Source organism: Canis lupus, chromosome 5 (genome assembly GCF_011100685.1).
Source record: "Canis lupus familiaris isolate Mischka breed German Shepherd chromosome 5, alternate assembly UU_Cfam_GSD_1.0, whole genome shotgun sequence".
NCBI lineage: Eukaryota > Metazoa > Chordata > Mammalia > Carnivora > Canidae > Canis > Canis lupus.
Window position 1 is genome coordinate 81,348,863 of NC_049226.1, and position 24,646 is coordinate 81,373,508.

Here is a 24,646-nt window from a genome sequence, read left to right on the forward strand (position 1 = left end):
CTGTGAGGGACTGAAAGAACAAAACAGAAGGACTGGGCTCCTGCTAAAATTTAATGGAGTAAGGCTGCCTTCCAGTCTTGGCCAACTTATCTCTGAACTGTTCAGTAAGGGATAAAGATCCCCTATTTTAGAAGCCAAAGGCTGCAACACTTGCCAAGCATACATACTTAGTAGAGCGAGGATTCCTCCGAGAATGCCCAAGATGGCAGGAACCTGCAAGCCTGCTTCGGCGTAAGGCGCCGTCCTCTTGCAGCTGTTGACGACACCTTCGCAGTCGCACACAAACACATCTAGGGTGGTCACCTGGTCCTTGTTCTGGTTATCTGTGAGCTTGAGATTTATTTTGTAGTCACCCAACTCTAAAGTTTTCTTTGGCTTCAAAATTAGAGATTCACGAGCTGGAGGAACCAACAAAAATAAATGATGGGACAAGGGGAGAAAAAAAAATCTCATTCTAGAATAAATACTGGGGTAAAGAAAAAGGAACTGTTTGGGCTGCAGATTACTGGGCAGTATGTTGCAAGTCAGATACCAGAAAGGAAAGGGACATTTGGTGGAATGCCTGGAAAGCAGAAGGGGCAAATAAACAAACATCAAACAAAAGCGGTGACATCTGGGAGCTGAGAAGGGAATTTCAGAAGGGGACGGTGTTGGAAGCAGGGAAAGCATGGGGTCAACGTTTCTGAAGTAAGACTCCAATTCCCACCTGGGTCATTGTACTCGATGGTCCAGTTGACACTTGCGCCGTGTGTTAGTTCTGCTGTGAAGGGAGATGTGTTGGGGGGAAGATCTGGATCAATGATGTTGATGACATGAGGCTGTGGGTTTTTCTGGCAGAAGTCCATATTTCGAGGTTCTGGAATGGGGCCATTGTCATTCACATCAGAGAGGACCAGTAGAAGAGTTCCCGTTCCAGTAGCAACTGGAGAACCTAAGGAAAAAAAAAAGGAAATACCATAGCTCAGAAACATTCATTCATGAAGCTTTACTGCCTCCCTCAGACCAAATCCCAATCTTGGCTTGGCTCTTCAGGGCTCCATCACCAGAAGCCCTCCCCATCCCAGGTCATCTTCACTTTAGATTGGGCTGCTCTCTGGCACCACTTTAATTATTATTCAAATTATTCTCATACCAAGGACATCCTCATCCCTCTTCTACACATACCTTTATGCATCTATTAAACTTTAACCATTCTAAGAATTCCTCATTGCCCCCCTACCAGTTCTCCCTTTTCAGAACTTCTTTGGCTTTAAGGTCATTATCAAAGGGTTGAGCTTTTTTCTTTTTTTTTTTTTTAAGATTTTATTTATTTATTCATCAGAGACAGAGACAGAGACAGAGAAAGAAACAAGGCAGAGGGAGAAGCAGGCTCCATGCAGGGAGCCCAATGTGGGACTCAATCCCAGGACTCCAGGATCACGCCCTGGGCCGAAGGCAGGCACTAAACTGCCGAGCCACCCAGGGATCCCCTAAAATCTTTTTTAAAAATTTAAAAATAAATATATTTATTTATGACAATTCGACACCACCATACCTTAGTCATTATTATCAGGTCAGGGGTCAGCAAACTAATACTTTCAGAGCAATTTAGGAACACAGCTGTGCTCATTCCCCTTTTACAGATTGTCTGGCTGCCTTTTTTTTTTTTTTTTTTTTAATGTTATCTATTTAAGAGAGAGAGAGAAAGAGCAAGGGAGAGTATGAGAGGGAAGGAAAGAGAAAAGCAGGCTCCCCAGCAGCAGGAAGCCCGACACAAGGCTCTATCCCAGAACCCCGAGAACATGACCTGAGCTGAAAGCAATTAACCAATTGAGCCACCCAGGCACCCCTCTATGGCTGCTGCTCGGGTGCAAAGGCAATCAAGACCACATGGGTCTACAAAACTAAAATACTCCCTTGGCCCTTCCTTTACAGAAAGTAAAGGCACCAACCTATGTTCAAGTGACATCTCCTCCACTTATTTCCAGGCCAAGCTGGAGCGTTCCCATGCAGCCAGAGACAGCCACCCGGTGTGGCTGAAGCCAGGGGCTAGCTTTCCCTTCAGGCAAAAGCATTCTGTGACTGAGACCCCATCATGGCCTTATTTGCCTTGCTCTCTGCTTTTAACCTGCTTTCAAATTACAGCTGCAGGAGCACGCTTCAGATTCTAACCGACAGGCCAGACTTATCCAAGGACATTCACAATGTGATGGAGGCTGCATCATTCAACAGCCACCTGTCCAGCTCCATCATGGCCTTACCTGCCCTGCTGTGTTTTCAGATCGTCAAGCCTGGAGTTACTACCTCCAGAAGTTGGGGAGTTGGTAAGAGAAAGAGAATCTATCACAATCCTAGGAAGAGAGCAGGTTTGAACAGTTCCCACATGGTTTCTAAATATCTAGCTGAGGGATATACTTGCACATAAAGGCAAGGACAGGGACATTTACTTATAAAACTCATGGAAATAATGAACAAGTGGAAACCACCCCAGTGCTCTTTAAGATGTGAATGAGTCATTGATGCTACATCCAAGATAATATTTTCAGATTTATAAGGTGTCAAAGTAGATCTGTCTTAAAGACATATTGTAGGGGGATCCCTGGGTGGCTCAGCGGTTTAGCGCCTGCCTTTGGCCCAGGGCGTGATCCTGGAGTCCCGGGATGGAGTCCCACGTCGGGCTCCCGGCATGGAGCCTGCTTCTCCCTCCTCCTGTCTCTCTCTCTCTATCATGAATAAATAAATCTTATTTTTTATTTTTTTTAAATTTTTTTTATTTATTTATGATAGGCACACAGTGAGAGAGAGAGGCAGAGACACAGGCAGAGGGAGAAGCAGGCTCCATGCACCGGGAGCCCGACGTGGGATTCGATCCCGGGTCTCCAGGATCGCGCCCTGGGCCAAAGGCAGGCGCTAAACCACTGCGCCACCCAGGGATCCCAATAAATAAATCTTAAAAAAAAAAAAAAAAGACATATTGTAAATAATAAGAATACCAAATAAATTAAATTTTAATGGTTTTTGTAATAAAAACAAAACCAGGCTATAAAGGAGATAGTGGCTTCATAATACTATATTTCTATATGCATATAAATGTAATCAAATACATGGAAACAGTCTGGAAGGAGCCACGATTCACTCCTAATGATAAAGATAAAAATGATGGTAGTCCTTGTAGAGCATACACTGTGTAGCAGGCACTCTTCTAGGGCACATTTATATAAATGAACTCATTAAAAATCCAGATGGGGGGCGCCCAGGTGGCTCAGTCGGTTAAGCATCTGCCTTGGGCTCAGGTCATGATTCCAGGGTCCTGGGGTTGAGCCCCACATCAGGCTCCCTGCTCAGTGGGAAGTCTGCTTCTCCCTCCTCCACCACCCCTTCACCCTGCTCGTGCACTCTCTCTCAAATAAGTAAATAAATAAAATTTTAAAAATTTTTATTTATTCATGAGAGACACAGACAGAAACAGGCAGAGGGAGAAGCTGATTCCATGTAGGGAGCCCAACACGGAACTCGATCCTGGGACTCCAGGATCACGCCCTGGGCCGAAGGCAGGTGCTCAACCACTAAGCCACCCAGGCGTCCCAATAGAATCTTTTAAGAAAAATTCAGATGGGGTATTATCATTTTGTCAGAACAAGGAAGTGAGGGACCTAAGCTTTCATCCTAGGATCCAGATCCAGGCAGTCTGGCTCCTGTGGGGAAGGAGTGGGTTCAGGTATAAAGATGGAATGGTAAAAAGAACCTCTGCTCCACCTATTTGTACTTTTGAAAATCATATACTTTTGTTTCATAAAACAAGAAAAAGAATGAATTCTTGCCTCTAAAAGAAGGGTGGGGGCAAGAAAGCAAACTAGCCAGGAGAGTGAGGCAGCAAAGGCCAAATGCTAAGGGCACCCTTACCGTTGTCAATGGCTATAATGAGGGCTTCATACGTGCTATTCTTCACGTGCTCAAAATCCTCTCTGTCCAGCTCAGCCCGAGTGAAAATGGCACCAGATTCTGGATTAACCTCCAGCCAACCGGCAGCATCCCTCCAAATCCGATACCTGAAAAGGCACAAGCTCTGGCTTAGAACAGTAAACAGCATGTAGGTGAAGAACGCTAAGGTTCCTTTTTGTTGAACTATTCCATGTACAGGAAAGCATGACCATCCATGTCCCCTTCACCTGGATTTACCCACTGTTGAATTCATCATTTGAGAATAAATGGCAGACATTATGTTCTTTTATTCATAAATACTTCAGTGTATTATCCCCTAAGAACAGAGGCATTTATATATATAACACCATCTGATTTAATTTCAGGAAATTTAACTTTGATATAATACTATTATTTAATATATGGCACATAATTAAATTGTCAATTTCCCCAAAACTGTCCTCCAGAACATCCCTGCCCATATCCAGGATCCATTCATGCGTGACATTTAAACATCATGTTTCCCTAACATGGAATTATTCCTTAGCCTTTCTTTTCTTTCTCAACACTTTTTGGAAAAACAAAAGGCAGGGACAACACAACATGACATGATGTGCCACTGGATGTGATTGTACAGTTTGTTAAGTGCCCAACTTTTGGTTTCAGCTCAGGTCATGAGATCAAGCCTCACATCAGGCTCTGTACTCAGCACACATTTGGCTTGAGTCTCTCAGTCTCTCTCTCTCTCTCTCTCTCTCTCTCTCTCTCTCCCTTCCCTCCCTCTCTGCTCCTTCCTGCAGCTCTTTCTCTCTAAAATAAATAAATCTTGAAAAAAAGAAAGAAAAAGAAAAATGTAGGCCAGTTATCTTAGAGAAAGCCCCTCAATTTGAGTTGGTCTGATTATTCCCTAAGTAGATTATGCGAGGGAAGGGGAAGAAGAACACTGCATAGGTGACATGTGTCCTCAGTGTATCAATCACATTAGGAGGCACAAGACATCTGTTCTTGGTGAGGTTAACTCTGATCACTGGGGTAAGGGACAGGCAACCAGATCTCTTTATAGTCAAGGTACCTTTTTACTTTTGGTAATTAATCTATGACCTAAGGGGAGAAAATGTTGCCAATATGCTGTTCACCAACTAGCTGTCATTCATTAGATTTAGGATCCGTGGATAATTCCTGCAGTAAGCAACAGATACTATGATCTCTATGTGTTTTCAAAAGTAGACTCTTTCAGACCAGCTTCCCAAAGGAAGAAGCTCTGAACTACTCATTTCACTACTGCAGGCAAAGACATCAACCCAAAAAATCCAAGGTTTCATCACTGAACAAAAACCCTACAGTATTGTTTGTGGTTTTCCACTATACTTTTCCTTTTTTCTAAAAGAAACTTTATTTATTTATTTGAGAGAACAGTGAAAAGACAGAATAAGCAGGGTGAGGAGCAGGAGAAACAGACTTCCCCGCCGAACAGGGAGGCCCACATGGGGCCTGATCCCAGGACCCAAGGATCAAAACCTGAGCTAAAGGCAGATGCTGGGATCCCTAGGTGGCGCAGCGGTTTGGCGCCTGCCTTCGGCCTAGGGCGCGATCCTGGAGACCCAGGATCGAATCCCACATCGGGCTCCCGGTGCATGGAGCCTGCTTCTCCCTCTGCCTGTGTCTCTGCCTCTCTCTCTCTCTCCCTCTGTGACTATCATAAATAAATAAAAATTTAAAAAAAAAATAAATAAATAAAGGCAGATGCTTAAACGACTGAGCCATCCAGGAGCCCCTTCCACTATACTTTTCGAATTTCATTATAAACACATCTTACGGGACGCCTGGGTGGCTCAGCAGTTTAGCAACTGCCTTCAGCCCGGGGCGTGGTCCTGGAGATCAGGGATCGAGTCCCACATCGGGCTTCCTGCATGGAGCCTGCTTCTCCCTCTGCCTCCATTTCTGCCTGTATGTGTCTCACAAGTAAATACATAAAATCTGAAGAGAAAAGAAAAAAGAAAAGGTGGGGAGATCTTTGCACCAAGAGGAAAAGGAGCTGAACAATGTCCTGGCAGCCATGAGGAAAGCAACAGCTAGGAAGGACTCACCCACTCCCCTCTGCATTTAACAAAGCCTTCTTGGGACTTGGAACACACACACACACACACACACACACACACACACACTTTACTAGCCCTTATATTTTGGACCACAGTAAGAATCCTTGGATTATGAGCAGTACATTGAATATATGCATGAAATGAGAGTATTTAACTTAGTTCATATTTTATTTTTAAGAAATCTCTATACCCAACATGGGGTTCAAACTCACAACCCCAAGATCAAGAGTCACTGAGCCACCCAGGTTCCCAAACTTCAGAGAATTTTAAAGCAAATCTCAGACATCAAAAGGTTTCTCCTGTAAATACCTTAGCACGTATCTTATATAGAAAAGGTTAAAAAAAAAAAAAAAAAAAAAACAGAATGCCACTAACACATCCTGCAAAAATAACAATAGTTACTTAATGTCATTTTAATGCCACATCCATGTTCAAGTATCTCTAATTGACTCAAAGGTGTTTTTATAGTTGGATTGTTGAGTCCATATGTAAGTGTAGTCTACACATTACAATTGGTTCATTTTCCTCTCAGTACTCTCTTAATCGACAGCAGCCCCCCCACCCTTTTGCCATTCATTCATGTCTTGAAGAAACAGTACCATTTGTCATATAGTTTCCACATTCTGTATTTGGCTGACTGCTTCCTGTGGCATTTAAGTTTCTTCATTCTCTGCATTTCTTCGAAATCAGATCCTAACACTTGACTACATTCTGTCCCAACTTTTGTTTCCTCCAAAAAAAAAATTTCCTTAGTGTACTCTGTGCATGCTACTGAATCACATCAAGTGGCACATCATGTCATGTTGTGTTGTCCCTGCCTTTTGTTTTTTTAGTAAATGTTAAAAACTAGGGGTACCTAGGTGATTCAGTTGCTTAAGCATCTGCCTTTAGCTGAGGTCATGATATCAGGGTCATGGGATTGGGGCTCACATCAGGGCTCCTTGCTCAGCAGGGAGCCTGTTTCTTCCTCTCCCTCACTCCCACACATCTCCCACCCCAACTCCCATTCCTGCTCATGTTCTCTCCCTCTCTCAAATAAATTAAAAAATTAAAAAAAAAAAATATGTTGAAAACAATCAAAAGGCTTGGAGGTTATCAGCCTCCATTTAAAAATTCCCCATCATCCCTGACCTAATCATTCAATTCTAGCAGGCTTAAGCTCACTACCTGCACCCTTTATATAGTTCTCCTGTACAGGGCACATATGTGGTCTAAAGGTATTCAAGAGCTCTTTTGCTCAGGACAGAATCAGCATAAAAAATTCCCAGAATAATCTTAAAAGCTGAAGTCCCACTTAAACTTTTGTTTTTTTTTTTTAAGATTTATTTATTCATGAAAGACACAGAAAGAGAGGCAGAGACGCAGGCAGAGGGAGGAGAAGCAGTCTCCATGCAAGGAGACTAATGTGGGACTTGATCCCAGATCCCAGGATCATGCCCTACAGCTGAAGGCAGATGCTCAACTGCTGAGCCACCTAGGTGCCCCACTTAAACTCTTTTTGAAGTTGGAAGTTTCACAAGTCAAAAGTACTAATGCTAAAACACAAACACATCCCAAAACAAGAATATACTCAATTAGTAAGCAAGATGCTACTCCAGATTTGTAGAATGTTTTTTATAAATAGTTCAGTATTACAGTTTCCTCTAAAGTAGATGTGAACAGGCAGGAACTTCTCTGAGAAGAAGAAGTGGGCACATTGGACAAGCTCTGTTCTCCCGGGAAATCACGTTACAAATCACAAGACACAGGTTTCATGTTTGGATTTGTGCTTGCTCAAATAGTTTTTTCCTACTCAAATCCAGCCCTCAAAAGATTAAGGACCTTCTCTGTCTTACATGGTCATGGGGTGTTGCTCTTGGTTTGCACATGTGTTTGCACATGGGTATGATTTAGATTACAGAGGTGCCTTCCAGTTTAAAAGGAGAAGAAATAGTGAGCTTCTTATAATACAACACCTCGTATGTAATTGAAAACCACCCTTCAGCTACACTGCATGAACTTCGAGAAGCAACACAGTAGAATGGCTGGCTGTGGAGGGAATGGAAAAGGTGTGGGGAATGGGAGTTTAAAAAAAAAAAAAAAAAAGGCAAGCCAAACAAGAGAAGGGTCTTGCACAGACCAACGATGATAAAATACTAAGAACTAAGTATTTTATACACATACACACACAACTCCCCAGTTCCTGCTAGTCTGTTGAAAAATCTCCCTACTTACGTTATCCTCTGTTCCATATATGTATCTGGATCCTCGGCGGTGTAGGATGTGATTTCCTGGCCCACACCAAAGTCTTCAGGGATTGACACTACCTTTGGGCAAGGGATGAAGATGGGGGCTTCATTCACATCTTCCACGTCCACAGTGACAGTGGCTGTGGAGGTGGAGAGGATGACCTCAAACGGGGTCACGTTCACCACAGTCACGTACAAGACATACTGCTGCTTGTCCTCAAAATCCAAGCCCTAAAGAGAACAGAAATGAGTTAAAAGAACCTATTTTATGTTAGCTTAGGAAAAAAAAAAAAAAGATTAAATCCTTAACTATTGTCGTTGGTTAACAATATCTTGTGGTTCTCAAACCTAGCTGTGCTAGGAAGAATTAACTTAAGAACTAGAGAAGAAAAGGGAGGCTTGCACCCTAATCCAGTAAATCGTAATTTCTGAGAGGGAGGCCCGGCCATGGATGTTTTTCAAAAGCTAACAAGCAACCACATTCAAGATGAGAACCCTAGCAGAAGAATAAAAACGAACTACATGAAACCTCACACAGCAAAACCCAGTAAGAAATGCTCATACTGGAAGTCATTTATTATCCAAGACCAGTAAGAATGTTCATATCTTATGCGACGTGTTGTCTCTGTGATAGCAGATGGACAGAAGACCCTGCTTGTCCAACTCACTAACCTCAGTTAAGTTTAGTGACAACACGCGGTTCCAATGAGGCGGCAAAAAGGTCAAACAAAGCCAGGGTGGGCCATTTCCTAGCCCTGTGGGTCTGTTTCCACATCCAAATACATAGGAAAAGGAAATACTAAATAGAGTCGCTGTAAGGAGTACACCGGGAACATTTGTGAATGAGTGTGTTTGGCGGGGGCTCATTTTCCTAGCTTCTATCTTTCATTTGTAGCATAGAAAATGGTGACATCAAATATTGGGTGGGAAATAAGGTTATGTAGTGAGTGATGCAGAAATGAATGGCTTTGCTCACTTGCTCAATAGGAAGTCTAAGTTTGGGGGCAAATTCAGTGATCTGCTGTTAGTAACCTCAACAAGAAGGTCACCCAACTTCTTAAATTTTCAGGTTTCAAAGTCATGTGTCCCACTTCTAAAATAATCCGGCAAAATGGCAGAGACCAGTAAACCATTTTTCCTCTCATTTGCAAAATGGATATGGGGGTAGACAAATGTTTCAGGGAGAAAGCCTTTTAAAACCGATGGTACTTTCTTTCTCCTCAATTTCAGGGGGCTGCGTAGGAGCTTCTCACATGTGCCTGAAGAGTAGTTGCAAACCCCAAATGGTCCACCAGAACCTGGGAAAGCTGCCCACCCCCAGCCTGCCAATGCCATGTTGATCTACTTCTGAGAAGACACCAGGGGACAAGGCAGTGGGCAGCTAGCTGAGATGTCAATACCTGCATCTTGCCAGGCACCGTACAAACCTTAGTTGTTTTCAAAATGCCGTCGTTAGTTACTGGGTCTGTGGTGACAACAAATTGATCATTGTTATTGTTCAATATGGTGTACACAGCCCTCCAGGCCGGGGTATCGGGGACATCAGCATCCGTCACTTTGAGTACAGCGATTTCGACGTTAGCCTTGTTCTCAGGCACCCGTCCCTGGTACTACAGAGCAAAGGAGAAGATGAGTCACTTAGGACATCTTGACAACTAATAGAGGAGCCATATCCAAGAGGGCTAAAGGAGTCCTTTCTGAGCCCAAGATCCAAAGAGCAGAGTCTTGGAGAAGTGCCCACTCCACCAGTTGGGCCTCTATTTCCTATTGGTGGAACAGCCAAGATCATTCAAATTGCAACAGCCTTCAAGACTACCTGAGTTAGTCTTTCAAGGGCTACCTGAGCCCCTCAGCACACTTTGGCCCAGTTGCTTTGATCTTCAACAAATTCCACATTGTGGCTTATCCACTACTCCCCTCCTCTCCCATCATTCCCAATGGTACCAATAATTTTCATCAAAGTCTGGTCAGTACAGTCCTCTGCTTAAAACCCTTGATGACATCCCCTTGCACCCAGGATAAATTCTAAAATTCTAACCTCCAACTACAAGGTCCTATAGGACCTGATCTCATATGGTTCACTACACAGACTATTCTTCAGTTCATTTTTTTTTAATTTAAAGATTTTATTTATTTATTCATGAGAGACAAGAGAAAGAGGCCCCGACACAGGCAGAGGGAGAGGGAGAAGCAGGCTCCATGCCGGGAGCCTGATGAGGGATTCGATCTTGGGACTCCAGGATCATGCCCTGAGTCAAAGGCAGACACTTAACCGCTGAACCACTCGGCATTCCCTATTCTTCAGTTCTTAAAAACTTTTTTATTGATTCAGGGCTTTTTTTTTTTTTTAAGATTTTATTTACTTATTCAAAAGAGATACGGAGGGGGAAGGGGAGGTGGTGCAGAGACACAGGCAGAGGGAGAAGCAGGCTCTATGCAGGGAGCCTGACGTGGGACTTGATCCCAGGTCCCTGGGATCAGGCCCTGGGCCAAAGGCAGCACTAAACCACTGAGCCACCCAGGCTGCCTGATTCAGGGCATTTTGCATATGGTGATCCCTATGCCTAGAACACTTCCATTGTCCCCTGTTCCCCATTTGACAATCTCCTTCCAAGTCTTCTTGTAAATGTTATGGTCTTTGTGAAGCCTTCTTGTACTCACAATGCCTACATTAGGTGGCAGACTGCTAATTGCCTACTAAACACCCACTCACCCCTTCTTCACGAACTATACTGTTGGGGGCAGCAATGTGCCCAGACAGAATATTTTATTTCCAGTCATCTTCAAAGACAGCAGCTGCTAATAGGAGGTAAATGAAAGTTGCGGGATGGGTCTGCACAGAAGAGGACTGTTTAACAGCAATGCCTTTTGCTCTTCATGCGCGGGTCTCCTTTCTGAATGAAGCACAGAGATAGCTGGAGCTCAGCCATCTAGGGCCACAACGGGACACTGAGGATGGGAGCCATCCACCAACGATGGTGGGGCAGCAAGACAAAGGAGGTTCCATTGACAGTGTAGATACTCTAGCTCTAGGCTTTTTGTGACACAAGGAAAAGTTTGCCCTACTTGTTTAAGCACAAGAGTCAAGTCTCTGTTACTAACCACTGAGCTTATTTCTAGCTAATGTATTAAGATATAAGGTTCTTTCATGTGGCTTTCAGTACCTTCTTCTCATCTGCATTTAATACAATTGTACATATTAATTTGTACAAGTTGTCAAACCTCTCTAGGTTAGGCTGTCAACTCCACTGAGAATAGAACCTTTGTCTGTCTTGTTTGTGATAAAATCTCCAGTGTGTAATACAGTTCCTGTTGTTATAAACTTAGAAAATATTTGTTCAATGAATAAATAAAACCGGGTAGGATTTGTTACCAAGATGCACAACATTAAGACACGAGATCAACAAGTGGTTTTTTTAAAGTCATCTCTATACCCAACGTGGGGCTTGAACTCAGAACCCCATGATCAAGAGTCACACGCTCCACTGACTGAACCAGCCAGGCACTCCTAGGTGACATTTACAACTTCACAAACCTATGTCAACAGAGCCCATGCTGAGGATGACAGAGACAACTGCCATCCCAATCTGTTTGCTTCTTAAAGTTCACTATTCTGGGGAAAATTTTCAAAAGGTTTGCCCATGAGCAGCCATAAAACAACAGAGGACCTTTCTTTGGAAACTGTCCAAGGGGTTATAGAATTACCGTGGTTGGGTTGAAGATGGGGGGGTTATCATTGATGTCAGTGACTGTGATCACAGCTGTTGCAGTTGTAGTTAAGCCTTCGCCTTGCAGGTCAGCAGCCTGAACCACCAAGGTGTACATGGGGACACCCTGCAGAGATCAAACACATTGGTGTCAGGACCAACGGCACCATCAAGCCCAGCCCAGCGCATGGAAACACCTTATTTGATCATTTGCTTCAACATCAGCCGGCCTTCTAGGTACAAATCCTCTAGAGTGATGCTTAGATGCAATGCTCAGACGATAAACATAGTAAGTAGCACTGGCCTCGGCAGAGTTTTGCATTGTTAGTGTGATTTAGCTGATGTTTATTTGCCCTCAACACCCTATAGATGCTCTTGACCTCTGACCTCTCGGTCCAGCCCAGTGGTGAGCACGCTGATGACTCCTGTGTCCTTGTTGATAGTGAACATCATGCTGCTAGGCAGGAGGGGGTCTTGTGTGAGGATGCTGTAAGCGATGGCAGCGTTGTAGGTATTCACATCATCATCCGCATCTGTGGCTGTCACCTGCATCACAGAGGTGCCTGCAAGTGCAAAAGGAGACAAATCAGTTGAGCTGCACTTTGGATTCCAGTCAGCACTGCTCAGTTCAATTCTGTCCAGAGTGTTCAAGGAGGAGTACCAGGGACAGTACCATGTCATGGCTTCTCCATTCTCTCATTCCCAAAATTTTTACCAAAGTGGTAGTAGGGGAGAAAGAAAGCATTCCACCCAATGAGTAGTGTTCCAGGGACTCAGCTTTTCCAATAGATATTCTGGATGGGGGCTGGAGTATGTAGAATAAATAACCTTAAATTAAAACACTGTAAAAAAAAAAAAAAAAAAAAATTTAAAACACTGTGCCATGTTTCTCATACTGAGTGGATGAGGTGAAAAATAGGAAAAATCCCACCAATATCCACAACTGGCTCCTCAGGCACAGCTTCACCAGACAGAATGGTCATTTGAGATCATGGCCTTGAAGGCAGCAGAGAATACCTACAGCACATGTGTCTGCAAAAAGACTAGCGCCCGTGCCATCAACAAAATTCCTTAGGGATCCACAGGAAAAGGACAAAGAGCCCAAGGGAAGAAAGGAGCAAAAAGACTTGAAGAGACAAGCCATCAAGAAGAAACCCAAATGGCCAGCAAACATAGAAAATGCTCATTAGCCCATTAATAAATCTGAGAAATGCAACTGTACAGAGATACAACTGCACACTCAACAAAGCTAAAGTCTAACAATTCCAGGATATATATTGCTGGTGGAAGTGTAAAGTGGTTCAACCAGTTTGGAAAACAGTTTGTTACCATGTAGTCACAATGAATGGACACATACCCTACAATTGAGCAACCCACTACTACGGATATTCCCCAAAGTCTTGTGTGCATGCATCAGGAAATATGTTAAATAATGCTCTGAGAACACTATTTCTAACAGCAAGAAACTCAAACCCAATTTCCATCAACAGGGGAACAAAGTGTTTTATATAAATACAAAAATATTGAATACTACACGGCAATGAAAATGAATGACCTTTTAGATTGCTATGGGTGCCAACATGAAGAATGTTATGTACATAAAGCTGAATGAGAGAAGCACATCATGGAAATACATGTAGAGTGGGATTCCATGTATGTAAAGCTAGAAAACATGCAAAACAAACAAGATATACAGAGGTAGGTAGACACATGATGAAAAAGATCAAGGAAAGCAAAGGAATGATTACCACAAAAGTCAGGACAGTGGTTACCTTTATAGAGGTGAGAAAAGAATATGGCCAGGAATGGCAAGGATCTGTTTCTAAATCAGGGAAGGTTCCTCTTTTCTAGGGGGAGGAGGTGGGTGAGATTTTCAAACTGCTCCTATTTTATAATACACACTTCTGTAGAAAGGATGTTTCTCTCTCTCTCTCTCTCTTTTTTTTTTTTTTTATTAAAAGATTTTATTTATTTATGATAGAGAGAGAGAGAGAGAAAGGCAGAGACACAGGAGGGAGAAGCAGGCTCCATGCCCAGAGCCTGACGCGGGACTCGATCCTGGGACTCCAGGATCGCGCCCTGGGCCAAAGGCAGGCGCCAAACCACTGAGCCACCCAGGGATCCCTCTCTCTCTCTCTCATACACACACACACACACACACACACACACACACACACACACACAGAGGCTTCCAAAGAAGTTCTGTCCCTATGAAGAGCCTGATGCCAAACACAAGCCCCGACACTTTGAGGTCCAAAGAATTTAAGTGTCTTTCTGAGTATTCAGCTACTCGTTATAGACCATACCTGGAAGGGCACCTTCCGTGACAGATCCTTGGAAGACTGCCTGGGTGAACTCGGGCTTGTTGTCATTCTGATCTGTCACCGTGATCACGATCTCCATTGGGTCTTCAACCGCATTCCCATTAGAAGATACGGCATGAGAGTAGAGCTGTAAGAGCCAAGCGAGAGTTACTTGGGCCCCAACAAGGAGGAAAAAATGGGAGAAGTCGTGTGGCTCGAACTCTAGCAGGCCTGTACTCCACTCCCTCCTACTCTCTAAGAGCCAAGGATGGACACCCCCAGAAGAGAACTTCCCCCCACAAGTGCTGCTGCTTCAGTGATGTCATGACACTGATTGAGGTCATGATATGTAAAGATTCATGGACATAGAACACCCCAGCAGGTCAGAGCTCCCATTTCCCACAGGAGGATAGGGAGCCAGGCCTAAGACACAAGAGAGGGAGGGAGCCTAAAACACCCTTGTTCCCCAGCAGGGTAAAATTTGCTCTGGTTGCTCCAATTTAGTGTCTCTCCCAGAGTTTTCTGCATTTAGCCTCAATACATTACCCTCCAGCTTTCTAGGTTCACATTGCTACCAAGGCCCAGGAATGGCTTTTGCTTCCCAATATCATAACTGGCCTCTTCCTTTGGGGCAGGGACTTTTAGCCCCAAGAATAAGTTAAGTTGGTATCTTGGGTCTAAACTCATGTATGGGGATGCCTGGGTGGCTCAGCAGTTGAGCATCTGCCTTTGGCTCAGGTCATGATCCTGGGGTCCTGGGATGGAGTCCCACATCGGGCTCCCTGTGGGGAGCCTGTTTCTCCCTCTGCCTAGGTCTCCTCCTCTCTGTCTCTCATGAATAAATAAATAAATCTTTAAAAAAAATTAAAAACACATATGATCATAAGGTCTCTTCTCTCTTTATTCCTGATGGGAAAAAAAAAAAAAATCAACCCCCCTCCCCATTTTTTCCAATTCTTCTGTCATTCCCCCCTTGTCAACAGGTATCAAATTAAGCCTCATGTGTCCAGAACATCTGATCTAGGGATCCAACATGGGTTTTTTTTTTTTTTGGGGGGGGGGGGGGCTTCGAGGGGTCTTTATTTTTTGGTCTTTGAGAACAAAAAAATTTTGGAAGGATACAACCCGATTATTAGCAGGCTTCTGAGAGATACTCACAATGTACTTAGCAATTTGTTCTCTATCCAGAGGCTCAGTCACCTTCAGCCATCCTGTTTCTCTTTCAATAATAAACACACCAACAGGAGGTGCGTCAGCTCCTTGGCCAGTGATGCTGTAGAAAACCTTGATTTCTTTGTCCCTGTTAGACTTGATCTGAAGATCAAAGAGAAAGAAACAGAATTATCAAGAAATGATCCTGACATTGGGGCTTTCCCTCTTTTTCTCTTAGGTCCTTCTCTCTCAAACTGCTCCCAGAGAAATAGAGAACCTCCTTCTCTACCTGAACCAGGTTTTTAGGAAATGGGCCTTTCTCGTTTTCCGGGCAGCTGATAGGAGGGATAACCCAGTCTCTCTTCTGTCTTCTGAGTCCATGCTGGGAACTGGGAAATGTGAGCACCTCTGTCTGGGTTTTAGAGGGAGCATCCTAAAAAGAAAGAAGATGAAGAACAAAATCAGATAATTCAGGACAGATACATACAGACACATACAGGCCAAATAGTCCCACCTACCTAGCCAGCATCCCCAACCTTCTTGAGGACAGTCAACAATTTTAACTTAGTAACAAAACACAACCCAATGAACCTCTCTGCCACATAATAAAGACTGTGTTCTCTTTTGATCCTTCTAATGTCCAGAGTTCAAGTAATCATTATGCATACACAATTACATGTTTGAGGGTTTAGTATTCTTTTGCAAGTTATCACAAGCCTAAATATATGATACCTGTCGGTTTTAATGAAACATGACACTGCTGATTTATTATCAGAGTTTATCCAACAATTGGATATTCAAGCATTTCAATTTTCTCTTATGTTTTTCCTAGGGGTATAGGTCCCCAAAGTGGAGCTCTTAGTGAAGATGAGTTAAGTTTATGGAATTGGTACTAAGAACTACTTGTGATCAATACAAATTCTTTAATCTCATTGTGTTATTTTATCTATTTGGTTTCCATTTGTTCTAACAGAAGCTGTTGGGATGGGAACCAAATATATCCTCTGAGACTTATATTGAACAATTTTCACGTGTGATAAAGACAACTTTATGCACACACAGGGAAATAAGATAGTTGAAGATGGAAGAAAAATATCCTCCAAATTGCTAAGTGCTTTAAAGTGATTAGCGGTAAGGCATGAAAGTTCCAGAGGACAGTTCCATCTCCCACACCCCACATAATCATTGATCACCATTTTCCAAAGGTGATTCAAGTGCTATTTCCTGGCTTCTCAAATTTGATCCAAAATGCACAAGATAGAAGACCAGATATCATCGGACGCCAGCTGGCTTAATGGTTGGGAGTCTGGGATCCCTGGGTAGCTCAGCGGTTTAGTGTCTGCCTTTGGCCCAGGGCACGATCCTGGAGTCCCAGGATCGAGTCCCGCATCGGGCTCCCTGCACGGAGCCTGCTTCTCCCTCGCCTGTGTCTCTGCCCCTCTCTCTCTCTCTAGGTGTATCATGAATAAATAAATAAAATCTTAAAAAAAAAAAAAAAAGGTTGGGTGTCTGCCTCTGGTTCAGGTCATGATCCCAGGTTCCTGGGATCGAGTCCCACATCAGGCTCCCTGCAGGAAGCCTGCTTCTTTCTCTCCCTCTTCCTCTCCCTCTCGGTGTCTCTTGTATTTAAATAAAATAATAATAATAATTTAAAAAAAAAACAGATTATCATCGCAGCATCCTTCCTAGTATTACATTTCTTTTTTTAATTTTTATTTATTTATGATAGTCACAGAGAGAGAGAGAGGCAGAGACACAGGCAGAGGGAGAAGCAGGCTCCATGCACCGGGAGCCCGACGTGGGATTCGATCCCGGGTCTCCAGGATCGCGCCCTGGGCCAAAGGCAGGCGCCAAACCGCTGCGCCACCCAGGGATCCCAGTATTACATTTCTACATACTGGTTATGCCCACACACTTTTTCTCTCTCTGCATCCTTGGATTATTAATATTCTAGAGAAGTAGTCCCTCCTGAGCCAAGGACAGGCCATAAAACCAGGCTATTTAGCTGTGAATTCTCACTATGGCACTTCCTACTCTTGGGCAGATTATTTTTTCTGTTCCACAGTTCCCTAAGAACCAAAAATTGGGATAACATTAGAAGGATTAAATGAGATACTAGTATTACAGATAAAGCACTTAGAATACAGCTATGGCAGTGTTGCCACATACCACTCAATATCCATTCTTCTTTCTTTTTAAAGACAAAAAAAAACCCCTAAAGTAGCTGTCTCTCTCCATATATCTGTTTTGTATCCAGCACTGTGTTTAAGTAAAAGAGCAGATTTTCTACTGCACTTACAGCTAAGTATGGCATGAGGTCAAGTTGTAACCAGTGAGAGGTAAGCATTATTTAAAAATTCCACAAAGGGGGCACCTGGTTAGCTCAATCAGAAAAGCATATGACTCTAGATCTGAGTTCTTTTTTTTTAGATCTGAGTTCTAAGTTCTCTATACGCTGGGTATAGAGATTACCTTAATAAAGTATCTTTAATCCTTTAAAAATGCATTCCACAAAAGCTTCTTTTAAAAGCCAGGCAGACAGCTGAGTAATGCATTTTTCTGCTTTCTTTCTCCTTATCATCTAGAATGAAGATTTGATTACAGAGCTCCAGCAGCCATTTCGGATCATGAGGTACCCTTGAGGACAGAAGCCATGTGCTGAGGATGGCAGAATGGGAAGGAAAGGAGAAAGCTGGGCTCCTAGTGACTGTGGGGCCTCCAGATTGGCCATTTACCCTTGAATTTCTTTAACTTGACAGAGAAATACTCTATTTTGCATAAACCACTGTTATTCATGGTTTTCTGTCATATATATTTGAACTTAATCATGATACAACAAAAAATGGAGGCAAAGGCAAAATTGGCAGAAGTAGGAAGGAAATATATATATATATATATGTATATATAAAAATCAAGCTCAAAACTTGTCTTTTGGGACGCCTGGGTGGCTCAGCGGTTTAGCGCCTGCCTTCGGCCCAGGGTGTGATCCTGGAGTCCCGGGATCGAGTCCCACATCGGGCCCCCTGCATGGAGCCTGCTTCTCCCTCGCCTGTGTCTCTGCCTCTCTCTCTCTCTCTCTCTCTCTCTCTCTCTCTGTGTGTCTCTGTGTGTCTCTCATGAATAAATAAGTAAAATCTTTAAAAAACAAAACAAAAGTTGTCTTTTGATCATAAAAGCCTTTCACACACACAGTTGCCCAGCAAGAACTCACCATGCTGAACTTACATGAATGACGGAGTCCGTTGGAGACCTGAGTTAGGGAGTTATGTTAATACACTGCTACTAAGCTCTTCATTTTTCTGATCTGCCCAATTACATCAGGGAGAAAAGAATAATACATCTATCAAGGACTATTAACTTCCTGGAATCTCAACAATCTTTGGGGAGAAAAACAGGAGCCAGCCTGAAAGGCCTTGGTACTTCCAACATGTTCCATACTTTTAAGGCAGTACCAGGATCCAACTAGAATGGCCTCCAGGAGACATTTTGATAGGAAGCACCATGAGAGCAATTTAGAAACTAGCAAAGGTGTCTGACTTGGGTAACAATACTCAGAAACATTCTTGCTAAGAACTGGGCAAACATATATCCTTTCGTTTGTGGCCAATCCACCCACCTGTCCATTCAATATTTACAGGGCTCCTGGAGGGAGCCAGACTGTGGGCCAGGTGCTACAGATACAATGTGGAAGGATCTTGTGCAGATTACAGTCCAATGGAACAAAGCCTTCCCAATGATTCTTCTCTTCTCTTCCCAAAACCCTCCCCACTAGAAACACAAAGAGTAAAACAAAATGGGGGAAAAAAAAAAAAAAGAAATGGGCAGTCTACTTCTCCCTCTCCCTCTGCCCCTCCCCTCCCCTCTACTCATGCTCTCAAAATAAAGTCTTTATAAAATACTAATTAAAAGAGTAAAATAAAGTGATCAGAGAATTGATCTCTTATTCATTCTTCCTTCAAGAAAAAGTCAACAATTACTGAGTACTTACTGTATGCCTACTTCAGTTGCAGCATTTCACATGTGTTAATTCATGCAGTCATTATTTCCTTCACATTACAGACAAGGAATTTCAAGCATAGACAGGCTAAGTGAACTTTCCCACGGCTACTCAGGTAGCAAGCGGCAGGACTATGATTCAATCCTAGACAGTGTCCATGCTCTCACCCACTATTCTATATTATCCACAGAAATAATATTAACACCTTGCTATCATTTTACCTGATTGTTCCCCACCCAAACACACAAAAAAAATTCCCAGCGAGAATTAGTTCAGTTAGACCAATGGTTTTCAACGAGGGGTGATTCCACACCCCCTGCCCAGGGGGGTATTGGCCATGTCTGGAGACACTTTTGGTTGTGACAACTAGGAGAGGGCTTCTGGTATCTGTCTAGTGGGCTAAAGTCAGGGAGGCTGCTAAACACACACACAAAAACAAAAACTATCCAGCCCCAAATGTAAAAGGTGCCAAGGGTAGAGAACTCAGATTAGGCAACAGACTTAAAACAATAGTGAACTTCCAAGAAAGACTCCAACATACATGATGGTGGTGGTGGTGGTGCGTCGCTGCCTTCAGCCTAACTCTGGTGGAGAGCTTCCTGCGGCTGGAGTCCCAGGCATGGACAAGAAAACTTATCTCTGGTTTATGAAGTTGTAGAGGCCGCTTGACTGTAATCACACCATCTGTGCCCACTTTGAATCGGGTGTCATCAGAAACATAGGCTGTCCTAGGTAGACCGGTGCATCCTTCAAAACTCACTGTAGGGGATAAATCACACTAATTAGGAAATGGGGCAGATTAAAGACAAGAGCATTAAAAAGTAAGATTGATTCATCCACCAAAAACTTGACTCATACAAAACAAGCACAAGCAAAACAAGACACAGACTGGTGACAGAATGGAAAGATATGCAAGTAGTCAATATTATCATTATGTTCTTCGTAATTATAGAGGGACTGTCCATTGTGGTCTGATTTTTTTCATATCTACTTGTAAAGTGCAAACAGAAACCTGCCTAGAAAGTAACTTCTTAAAAAAAAGAAAGAAAGAAAGAAAGAAAGAAAGAAAGAAAGAAAGAAAGAAAGAAAGAAAGAAAGAAAGAAAGAAAGAAACTTCTTTTCAAAAGCCAAAAAAGGGCCTCTCCTTTAGCTGGCTGTTGACAATATGAAAACAGACCACCAAGATAACTAATAAGAGTCCTTACTAAGTCCAAAACTTAGAGACTGTAAGGTACAGGCAGACGCTGTGGAGAGTCTACATTCAAGTAACAGTTTACATTTATTTCAACTAACAGTGGCAGATAATGAGGCACCTGGCACGATGGTTAAGAGTGTGGGCTCTGGAAGAGACTATCTGGGTTCAAGGCCCAGCTCTGTGACCTTGGGCAAATTACTTAATCTCCCGGTGCCTCAGTCTGTGCCTCCGTCTACCCAACTGTAGAATGAAGCCAACAAGAGCAGCTATCTACTATGGCTGTTTTAAGATACGTAGAACAATGCCTGGTCCATCATCAGCACTATATTAAAGTTTGTTCAATAAAAATTTTAAAAACAGGGGCTCCTGGGTGACACACTTAAGCATCCAACTCTTGATTTCAACTCAGGTCATGATCTCAGGGTCATGAAATCGAGCCCCACACCAGGCTCCCCGCTCAGCACAGTCTGCTTGAGATGCTCTCTCCCTCTGCCCCTCCCATTGCTAAAACACCCATATGTACACTCTCCCTCTAAATAAATAAAATCTTGGAAAAAAATCTTTAAAAACAAATGTGGCTTTGCTTAATCATTTACTCAATTCTCATGAGTATTCCACAAAAGACACTGATAATTGTAAATACTTCCTGACTGGTTATAGACTTATTATCTGAGGCATACAGAGGTAATGCCTGCTTGCAATCTGACTGATTATTTTCGGTTAGGGGAGATAATTGATCACACAGGGCGGCAAGATAAATGCAAAAAAACAGAGAAGGACTACTTGGATAGAGGAATGTTATGATCAATGACTTTGAAACTCTACTTCCAACTATATAGCTACTGAGGTATTAAAAGTTAAAAACTACCAACACCCAAAGCTGGAGGTATTGTGGTTAAAAAAAAAAAAAAAAAAAAAGTCTACACTAAACATCAGAATCCCAAAGGACTTGTTCTACAGGTTTTTCACCAAGCAATATGCCAGAAACTGTGCTGAGCTCTAAGGATAAACTTGTAAAGACGACAGACAATGCACCTGCTCTCACTGAGCTTACACTGTTGTAGAAAACATGGACAAATATAGAAACCAATAATTTCAGGTAGTGACAAGTACTAGATACAAAGGAATTAAAAAGGGTGATACAAGAGTGATAGGAGGTGAGGGCCCCTGGGTGGCTCGGTTGGTTGAGCATCTGACTCTTGATCTCAGCTCAGCTTATTTTTTTTTGAGATTTTATATATTTATATGAGAAAGAGAGGGAGAGAGTGAGTTGGGGAAGAAGCAGAGGGAGAGGGATAAGCAGACTCCACGCTGACACATGGGAGCCCAGTGCAGGGCAGGATCTCAGGACCCTGTGATCATGACCTGAGACAAAAATCAAGAGTTGGATGTTTGACTGAGTCACCCAGCACCCCTCCTCCCAAGCTCAGGTCTTGATCTCAAGGTCATGAATTCAAGCCCCACATTGGGCTCTATGCTGGGCGTGGAGCCTACGTTTTAATAATTTTTTTAATTGCTGGGGAAAGGGGGTGATTCAGAAAAGTGTAACTCATACTGGATGGTGAGAGCAGGCCAACCTAGGTGGGGGTGGCAGAGCTAAGACCTGAAGGATCAAGTCTTCCAGAAACCTGGCTCAAGAGCCTATGAGGCAGAGGGAACAGCCAATTGAAGAACAGTTAATTATGGGAAACTCTCAAGGCAGCCTGTTTTCATCCTTTTCAAATACTTGCCTTTCATTTCTCCAATGGAATTTCTACTTTGTCCAAGTGGTTTTATAAAATTTTTGTCCAAGGAATTTTATAAAAATTCCTGTTCTTGAACCTATTTTCCCTGGCTAGACACCTCTATGTTCATGAGGATCAGGTCTCTGCCAGAAATCCCCAAAGCCATCCTCAATTCCTGGGCTGCAGTTTTCATTCTTTTCCACCAGGGGACACCCCTGCAAATGTTTCTGAAGTCAACTGTCCCACCCTGGCCAGAGAAAGTAACCATGACTGGGGTGGGAGGGTGAGCAGCCCGCAGATGGTCCCCTTTTGAAGACTAAGGCTTGGAGAACTTAAGAAATTTGCCTAGCATCTGGTAACTAGTGAGGGACAGAGCTAGGACCGGCCCTTAATCTGAATTACTTTGTCTCATGATTAAGTTTCCCTGCCCTGAAGAGACCCTGTGAAGGCCTTGTTGTTGTTGTTGTTGTTTTTAATTTTTATTTATTTATGATAGTCACACAGAGAGAGAGAGAGAGGCAGAGACACAGGCAGAAGGAGAAGCAGGCTCCATGCATGAGGAGCCCGATGTGGGATTCGATCCCGGGTCTCCAGGAACACGCCCTGGGCCAAAGGCAGGCGCTAAACCGCTGCGCCACCCAGGGATCCCGGCCTTGTTGTTTTAAGGACAGTTTTGCCTCCTAGCTACAATCCAGGGAAATATGGTGCCACCTTGTACAGTAACCTGGAGTTGAGATTTAGCCAGAGATAGTTCATACGAAGGGAGCTGGGTCCTTCAAACAATCACCCACCCAACAAACACTCTCTCCTCCCTGTTTGTAAAAACAAAAATCAAAACCATGCCTCCATCCCTACCCTCCTCACCTCTTATGCCGGTTTTATAACTCACTTCCCAAACTTTACGGGGTGGGAGTGGGGTGAGCAGAGGAAGGCTGTAATAAACACAAGAAGAGGGACAAGAGGCAAAGGCTGGTCTCAGAGTCTGTGGTCAGATAATAACCCAGATTCCACCTCGCTCCTGCTGAGTGGCCTTAAACAACATGTTTAACCTCTCTGGGCCTGTTGCCCCTACTGGGACATGAAGGATATAGCCACGGACGGAGCCTACCTCATCTGCATTTTTGTGAAGATTAACAAAGACAGTGAATGTGATCAAATTTTGAAAGTGGAAGAGCAATGTGAGTAGAAAATGATAATTATTATTTCTGTGCATTTGGGTAGACAAGCAGAAGCCAAGTATTTGCTAAGCGAACAGATGAACCGAAAATGACAAGAGATGCAAGAAGAAATGCCGTCCTTGAGGGATGGGCAGATAGTGCCTTTTAGGTCTGACGTAGGAATTCCATCTCAAACTAGTAAAAACAAGATGTGTTTCAAATAACCCTCCCCCCAAAACCCATTCCAGCAGAAGTAATGGGGTAATCGGACTGTATTTGGAGGATTGTCACATAAACAGGGAGCAAATGCTGCCCCCATTTATCATACCAAATTAATTCCTTTCCCCAGCTGGCCCAAATCTGGGCAGTGAAAGTTGGGACAGGCAGGACTGGACTTGCCAAGGGTGGCAGCCTAAAAAATGGAAAATAGTTTTGCAAGTAACTTTGGGGCATCTTGTCTTAATGATGGCTAAGCCCCACCCTTTAAGAAGTGACAAAGAAGTGTGAGGAGCCCAACCTGAATTTCCAGGTGCTCATTAAGGCCCATTACCTTTCTATGCAATATGATCCTCTGGGGCTGATAAACCAGAAATTATAGGAAAGATGAGGGAATCTCCTGTTCCCGGAAGCTTGCTGCACCCCTGAAAAAGGCTGGGCAGTGTCTCAGAGCCACAATGACCACTACTGCCAGCACAGGGGAGTCCAACAGGAACAGCAAAGTATTGAAAGGAGGACTAGCACATGGAGACTGGGTATATTTGAACGTCTCACAATAAAAAAATTAAACAAAAATAAAACCAGCATGGGATTAAGTATTAAGTCAGGATAACTGCCTTTCCTAAAACCTGTCATTTGGTCACTAGGTCCAGAAACCAATCCCAGAGACAAGAGCCAAGAACCCAAGTGGCCATCTCTAGGTGTGAAAATCTTTTCACTACAATAATATCATCACCATCACCAACCACAGCCTCAACTAATAGCAGATACCTTTTGCCTACTGTTCCCGTAACCTTATTTAAACATTTGTAGAACAACATGTGCCAGGCTCCACTCTGAGCACTTTAAAAATATTATTAACTCACTTCACCCCAGAACTCTATGAAGTTGTTACTACCAGTGCCCCATTTTTACATGTGGGGAAACTGAGGCAGCTCATAAGGTGCAGAGCTGGGACTAGAACCCAG

The 24,646-nt window shown here is 43.3% G+C and overlaps 1 protein-coding gene across 1 annotated transcript in view; it reads right to left on the reverse strand.

The window, feature by feature from the left end:
• The window catches only part of CDH1 (cadherin 1), a 78,993-nt gene that overhangs the window by 6,998 nt on the left and 47,349 nt on the right, over positions 1-24,646 (reverse strand). Inside the window, exons 3-13 of the mRNA NM_001287125.1 lie at positions 19,928-20,145; positions 15,679-15,822; positions 15,396-15,551; positions 14,241-14,385; positions 12,322-12,497; positions 11,933-12,061; positions 9,655-9,837; positions 8,214-8,458; positions 3,883-4,028; positions 707-931; positions 168-398 (exon numbers count right to left, since the gene is read on the reverse strand). Of these exons, the coding sequence (NP_001274054.1) occupies positions 168-398; positions 707-931; positions 3,883-4,028; positions 8,214-8,458; positions 9,655-9,837; positions 11,933-12,061; positions 12,322-12,497; positions 14,241-14,385; positions 15,396-15,551; positions 15,679-15,822; positions 19,928-20,145 (1,998 nt within the window). The remainder of the gene's footprint in view (positions 1-167; positions 399-706; positions 932-3,882; positions 4,029-8,213; positions 8,459-9,654; positions 9,838-11,932; positions 12,062-12,321; positions 12,498-14,240; positions 14,386-15,395; positions 15,552-15,678; positions 15,823-19,927; positions 20,146-24,646) is intronic.